General features: G+C 36.7%; 1 protein-coding gene across 1 annotated transcript in view; it reads left to right on the top strand.

Annotated features, from left to right (window-relative positions):
• The window catches only part of Malrd1 (MAM and LDL receptor class A domain containing 1), a 504,118-nt gene that overhangs the window by 43,318 nt on the left and 452,873 nt on the right, over positions 1 to 7,927 (top strand). The window contains exons 3-4 of the mRNA XM_013014599.1: positions 1,837 to 1,931; positions 2,025 to 2,186. Coding sequence (XP_012870053.1) covers positions 1,837 to 1,931; positions 2,025 to 2,186 — 257 coding nt within the window. The remainder of the gene's footprint in view (positions 1 to 1,836; positions 1,932 to 2,024; positions 2,187 to 7,927) is intronic.

The following is a 7,927-nucleotide window of genomic DNA, read 5'->3' as shown; positions in this document are numbered from 1 at the left end:
TATATATATATATATATATATATATATATATATATATATGCACTGCTGAGGGAAGCTAGGAGGAGGGCACAGAATCAGAGGGAAATGGGAAAATATACAATAGAGGGGCCCATCAGCTACACTGGACATTGATGAAAATGAACTAAGCAACACAAGTGCAGCAATGGGAGGGAGGGAATGAGAGGGAAAGAGGGAACAGCTTACACTAAACAAAAGGAAAGAAATGTACATATCACCCAATGTGGAAGAAATAGTTGTCAAAGCTCATAGAATTCACAAACATTATAGACCATGATAATGACAATTTACCTTGTGAAGGTTAAAATATATTTGTGACTTCAACTAAGTATCACTATCCCACAATACTGTGCAATTAGTAAAATTTATATAATCACTTAATCTCAATAAAAATTATTTTAAAAAGATTTTTTATTTATTTTTTGGGGGCTTAGACTACCTAAAGGTTCTGCACCTAGCAGCTTGCATATATTATACAAGCACTCTATGATTGAGCAACATCCCCATCTCTATCTTCAAATTAAGTTCTACTTTCTTCTCTAACCTGATTAACTTCTATTTAATATTTGACAAAAATGACATCGTTTATTAAATATTCTGATATTTAAATAATTTATTGTGTAATTGGATCTATCTCAAATATTGCTTTGTTATTTAAAATGTAATGCATCAGATTCCATTTTTAAGATAAAACTTTTTGAAAAACATTGATTTAGTAATGTCACTGAAATCTATTTTCCTGCATGCCTCCTGGATGTTCTTTTAATAACATATATTTATAAAGAGCAATTTAAAGTTTGTTAAATGCTGTTACTATTTGATATCATATTCAGATTGGTTATTATATTTATTTGATAATTTTTGTTCATTATTTGTTTACCCACTGCTAGAGCAAACTAATGACCATCCACTTGTTCCACTGTTCTACCAGCTCCTTACCTAAATTATATTTATATAATATTTCTGAGGAGTATAATCTTCATACAAGTGATTTCAATTATGCATCTGACTACATCTATAAACTGTTATTCATGTCACTGCTTTCTCTTTAATTAGGGTGCAATTTTGTAATAAGAGTGAGGAAAAAGTTTATTATATTATTAAATTTTACTATTGGTTCTTATGATGTGATGATTAGATCTGATTTCTAATCTGACTTTAAAGTGTCATTGAATAATTTGGGTAGATAGGTTGTCATAACTGTTATCAGTATCACTTCTTCTCATTTCATGCTTTTTAGCAAGCAGCAATATGCCAAACATAGTAGTAGAAAACAGTGGTTGTCAGATGATGCACTATAATTCTTGGTTGAAATCTAGGAAAGCTCAAGAAATATTTAACATTTATTTTACAGGCTTCCAAATGGTTCCAATTACTGGCATAATCTGTATTACAGCAAGCAAGAGAACAACATTGCTCAGTATTGTTTTACCTATTTCTGGGGAAAGCCACAACTATTTGGTTCAACCCCTTGAGCAAAAGCACAGTAAAATACAGTCTTTGCAGATTTTTCACCGGAGTGCTTATTTTTGTGAGCAGTCCCAGTATCATGTTTTCCCTAGGTTAATGTCTTTCAGGGTTGTCAATTTTCTATCAGCTGTGAAACATTGGCTGTGGATTGTAGTGCATCATAATTATAGAGAGTATGATTCCAGTTAGTTATTTCAAGATGTAAAAACATTGGTTTAATTTTCCATTCTTTAAATAAACAAACTATATTGACCCATGCATATATGAGCCTGAATGGGCACTGGTACATACCTAGGGTGAGTTTGCTAGCAATCATTCTGAATCTAACACGTTGACTTGTTCTCACAGCCTACTACCTCTCACTGGTATCCAGACTGGATTCTACTTCCTCAACTTTAAGGAGCAGAGTTTTTCTTCCAACAGATGATCAGCATATTTGTCAGGTAGTTATTTTCAATCGCACACCATTTTGAAAACTTCGTTACCTTTGAGAATTCCTTTATTATGATTGTTTTGGTATTAATTGCTTTTCACAGATTATATTTTATGATTTCTTCAGTCACCCAAGTGGCAAACTGCTGGTAGGTCTTCAGACTAGGTGTGGTGGTCCTGTTCAACACATATGGCAAAACACAGCTGTGTTACAAGATCAATGGAAGAGAAATGTCATCACAATCCAGAGCTCACAGAGATTTCAGGTATGCACATTAGAGTCACTATGTCTTTGCCATTTGATAGGCAATGTGAAAAGAGCCATTATCTTTTTTTTTCTGGTTGTGGGCCTTGAACTCAGGGCCTGGGCATTGCCACTGAGCGCTTTTGCTCAAGGCTAGCCCCCTACCACTTTGAGCTAAGCTCCACTTCCAGTTTGCTGGTGGTCATTTGGAGATAAGAGCCTCAGGTTGTTTTTAATGTACTATGTGATTTCTTTTTTCTTTTGTGTCTTTTTCCCCCTATGGTTTATCCCCTGTTGTCACTGTATTTGTTTTTGGTACCCTGGGTATTATATATACATTTATCAGAATTAGGGAAGGGAAGGGAAGGGGAACAAAAAATGGTGAGACAGTGGACAAAGGGGGAACCAGTACAACAGTGATATTCACAAAACAATATGTTGGAAATGATCTGTACAACTTGGGAGGGGATAGGAAGGGGGACGGTAGGAAGAAAATGAGGGTGGGTATAGCAAGTTTGACAAGAAATGTAATTGTAACCTCTACATACATCATCTTGACAATAAAATTTTAAAAATTATTAAAAAAGAAAGAAAAAAACAGTTTCAGGGACTTTTCCTGCCTGGGCTGGTTTTAAACTGCTATCTTCCGATTTCAGATTTCAGCTGTGAGCCACCAGCACCTGCCAACAGCCATATATTTAATACAGATGAATTAAAAGTCAAGTGGCTAATTTATTTCCAGAGACCAAGGGGTTTCCAGTATACTCAAATACTGAAAGAGGACAGTCCTGGGCATATTTAGATGGGTGGTCACTCTAAAAGGCACATTCATAACAAAGTTTTGTATTATAAAATAAAGTTGATATGTTCTAAGGTAGATTGATGTATGACACTCTATTTTGACCTAAAGTTCTTGAGCCTTTCTTCCTCTTCATTTATTTATTTAATAAAATGGTGGGTTTTTTTTTTTTGTTTTGTTTTTTGGGGTCCGGTCGTGGGGCCTGAACTCTGGGCCTGGGCGCTGTTCCTCAGTTCTTCCGCTCAAGGCTAGCACTCTACCACTTGAGCCACAGTGCCACTTCTGGCTTTTTTCTTTTTTTTGCTTATGTGGTGCTGAGAAATTGAACTCAGGGCCTCATGCATGCAAGGCAAGTGCTCTACCACTGAGCCACCTTCCTCTTTTTAAAGCATCTTTTTTATGTTCATTTACTTACCCTAAGAATCATATTTATTCCCAATTTTGTTCGTACTTTTGAAAGAAGAGGATAATGTTGGATAATGAGGTGACTATTTGATTTAAATACTAATTCCAAATGCTACTGAAATAATTGTCATATTCATCTCACAGTTAAATTAAGATCAACATAGCTTTTATTTTCCTAAATAATTTTTGAAATTGCAAACCTATAAAAGATGAACTTATTTATGCACCTAATAAAACTTATGCAGTGTAGAAATTATTCTAATGATTATTACAAGAGTTCTTGGGAAAGTACTACATATTTTTAACATTTGGAATAGCAAAGCAGTTTTTCTTTTCAGTTAAGAATGAGAGAAACTTAAAATATGTTATTCCTAATAAATTTACTTTCTAAATCTGGTTTGTGGAACAATTTAGTTCATTTATGATTATTTTATCATCTGTCATAATATAAAATCAGATTTATAAATTTGTTATGAAATAGTAAATCTGAAATGTGAGAAATTTAGCTCTTGATGAAATATGAGGAATGAATTTATTCATTTTTATCCTCAGCTATTTTGAATGAATAAGAAGGAAACAATGGACAGTAAGTTGGATCTCTGTTATAAAGGTTAAGTTATAAGATATAAGAATAAGTTATTTTCTTAATTGGTCTCATAAAATCACTATAATTTAAAATACTCAATCATTATTACACCAAAAGAATATTCAAAGATTAAAAAATATCATTTAGTTGATGCTTAAATGATAGACTTAAAGAAAATTATATAGTTAGAAATAGAATTCTGCAGTATGTCTTCATACTTTAATAATGATCATTGAAGGGAATCTTAAGTGCCCTGCATTAAAGTCATTCTATCAGTGATTGATTCTTCTCTTTATTTCTTCTTTTTTTTTTGATGATACTGGCATTTGGACTCAGGACCTTGTGCTTGCTAAAAGAGTGCTTTATCACTTAAGTTAAAATGACTAGCTCTTCTGCTTTTAGCTTATTTTTTTTCAGATTAAGTCTTATACTTTTGTTTAGAGATAGCCTCCATATGAGGTTATGCTACTTTTGTCTCCTGAGTATGTGGAATCATAGACATGCACTAAGAGTCCCAGTCAGTTACATTGAATAGCATCTTGTTGATGTTTTTTTGCCTTGGCTGGCCTTGAACTTTAATCCTTCCATCTCTGTCTCCAGCAGAGCTACAATTAACAAGCACTTGTCACTGTGCTAAACTCTTATTCTTTTGCTATAGAAAGACTTACTTGAGGTACTTGGGAGGCACACAGGAGGAAGTTCCTAGCACCATGTTAAGAGAAGCTGTTTGCATATAAGGGAAGATCTTACTTGTTCCTGTGTCCTGCAGAAGTCTGTGGCTTTTGTGGAGTGTGGTTTACAGAGTGAATTCTCCGAGAGCCAATAGTTCTAGAGAAGTTTCTTCTATAGGTCTGTCTGGTATTTCTTTCTTTCTTTTTTATTTATTTATTACTTATTTATTCTTTTGGTGCCAGTCCTGGGGCTTGAACTCAAGGCCTGGGCCCTGGCCCTGAGCCTCTTTGTGCTAAAGGCTAACACTCTACTGTTTGAGCCACAGTGACACTTCCAGCTTTTTCTGAGTAGTTTATTAGAGATAAGAGTTTCAAAGACTTCTCTGTCCTTTGAACTATAAGCCTCAGATTTCAGCCTCCTGAGTAGCTAGTATTATAGCTGTGAGCCACTGGCACTGGCTTATCTGCATTTCTTATTAACAAAACCTAATTGTACAAAGGGTTTAATTTGTGAAACTTATAATATGTATATAATATATTTGATCAAAATTACCCCATCTATATTACTCTTTCTTAACCAGCCTCCCTTCTCCCCACTCATTTTTAACATTTTTGTGGGTTTCATTGAACTCTTTTCTTCCCTCCCTCTTTCCTTCCCTCCTTCTTTCCTTCTCTCCCTCTTCCCTTCCCTTCCCTTTCCTTTTTCCTTTTTGGCAGTACCAGGGCTTGTACTCAAGGCCTTGTGATGACTAGATAAGTGTTTAAGCTACACTACTTGTTCCTTTAAGAGAAACAGTGTCTTATTTTATCTGTGGGCTAGCTACACTTTGTTGGGACATCATTGTGCCAGCTATTGTGCTTCTCTATATTTGAAGTGACAGAAGCAAGACACAATATCTAGCCACTAGTTATGATGGAGTCTTGAAATTTTATTTTTGGTTGGTCATGGGCTTGAACTCTGGGCCTGGATGCTTTCCCTCAGCTCTTCATCTCAAGATGAGCACATTACCACTTGAGCCACAGTGCCACTTCCTAGAGTCTTGAAACTTTTATGTCTGGGCTGGCCTAGACTCCTTGATCTCTTCCTCCCAAGAAGCTAGAATTATGGGCATGAGTCACTGCATTCATCTCAACCTGTCTTTTCCTAACAACAATAACACAATAAAACCAAGATTTCCTTCATGAAGATTGATCCACATTGACTAGGCTTCAAGGGTGAATTTGCTAGATTGGGTTCTCTCTCTATGATTGTATAAACTTGAGTATTAGGATACAAATCTTACCTATGTAGATGCTTTATTATTAATTATACATCTTTTCAATTGTAAAACATAGCCAATGCTAAAAGATATTATATCATTTCCAGCAGCTTCAATGCCTTTCTGCATCCAGCTGTTGTGTCTTTAGGTTAGTCTCTTTAGTAGCATAACAGATTTGGATGTTGCAGAGCTGAGACCTACTGCCATCTGAAGGAACTAACGTCCTTGTTTCTCTAGTTTTATATTCCCAAGTATCATGAATTTTTTTGGTCTAAATATGTGCAGTGAATAAATATAAACTTAGAATTCCAGTGCATGATATCTCCAGAGCAACATAGCTAGAGCTGATTTGGTGAGGTTATTCACTTGAGAGTCTTAAATACAGCTGTAGGTCCAACCAAAGTAGATGCTTATGTAGTATATTAATTTACTTTCTTCAGACTCTTTATTACTGATATAAAAGCAGTGCTTTTATTTTAAAGGCTTTGTAAAAATTAGCAAACTGTATGACCCTCTTGGGATCCGTCAATTATACCAATCTTTTGAAATTACAGGTAAGTTTTAGTTATGTCTCATCAGCAAGTAAGCAGATGTCTCTTGCTTTTGTTTTGTGGGCCACAGAGATGTGCTGTGCTTGTAAAATGACATCCATATCCAGTATCTTGTTCATGAAAATCTTTACTTTAAGTGAACGTTGTAATCAGTATCTTCTTCACACAGTCTCTGCTGCTTCATCAACTAACAAGCCTATGAGGATTATTCTATTTTCTGCTATTTCCCTTTAGTGCTGACTTCTGATATTTTAAGTCCATATGTATTTTCTTTAGAAATATCCAAATAGAGTGTTTCAGTTCCAGCTAGATCCCAGCTTAGTGTGGATTTTCAAGAAAGCCTCTGGTAGTCAGGTGCCACTGGCTAACACCTGTAATTCTAGGTATCTAGGGGCTGAGATTGGGAAGATCATGGTTGTTAGGTTTTTAAAAAGAGGTAGCTGAGTAAGAACAGCACCAGCACGCACGTGGTATTCAGGTAAGGGGTAGGTTTATTCAGTAGACCTGCTGGGACCAGGTAAGGGTGGCACTCCACGTGGCTGGGAAAGGCCTGGGAATGAAAGAGAGCTGGGAAAGAGAGGAAAGAGCTAGAAAAGAGCAGAAAGAGGGGTAAGAACAGTAGCACTCACGTGGTATTCAGGTAAGGGGTAGGTTTATTCAGTAGGCCTGCTGGGACCAGGCAAGGTTGGCACTCCACGTGGCTGGGAAAGAGAGAGAGCTGGTAAAGAGAGAGAAAAGAGCTCGAAAAGAGCAGAGAGAGCTAGAATAGAACAGAGAGAGCAGAGGTAAGAACAGAGAGAGAGCTAGAATAGAACAGAGAGAGAGAGAGCTAGAAAAGAACAGAGAGAGCAGAGAGCTAGAAACAAACAGAGAGCAGAGGTAAGAACAGAGAGACAGCTAGAATAGAACAGAGAGAGAGAGAGCTAGAAAAGAACAGAGAGGGCAGAGAGCTAGAAACAAACAGAGAGAGCGCCTGGGCCTGCACTAGGCCTTATCTAGGGTATGGGCGGGGGAAAGATGTGGCCACATCAAATTCAGATGTGACCTCAACAGATGCAGATGTGACCTCTTTCAGGTGTCCCAGTTGCCTAGGTAACGCAGGTACTGGGTGGAGACTTTGCTGCTGAGGAGGGTGGAGTCTGCTAGCCATCCAGGAGCGGACCTTACAATGGTCTGAGACCAGTCCCAGCATATATGTGAGAACTTTTTGACTTGATATTCATATATCATTCAAGCTATGTAAGAAGATGATATTGGGAAGATTGTGGTTTTAGGCTAGCTAGGAAGAAAAGGCTAATGAGACTCTATCTCAATGGAAGAAGCTGGGTGGTGTGACATTCATCTGTAATCCCTACCTTGATGGGAAGCCTAAAGTAGGTTGATGATAGATAGTCCAATGGACAAAAAGCAAGAGGTTATCTCAGAAATAACCAGTGCACTGAGCTACACACACACACACACACACACACACACACACACACACACACACACA

This window comes from Dipodomys ordii, unplaced genomic scaffold, assembly GCF_000151885.1.
Source record: "Dipodomys ordii isolate 6190 unplaced genomic scaffold, Dord_2.0 Scaffold24, whole genome shotgun sequence".
NCBI classification, from domain to species: domain Eukaryota; kingdom Metazoa; phylum Chordata; class Mammalia; order Rodentia; family Heteromyidae; genus Dipodomys; species Dipodomys ordii.
The sequence above is the reverse complement of the archived record's forward strand: the minus strand, read 5'-3'. Positions and strand labels throughout refer to the sequence as shown.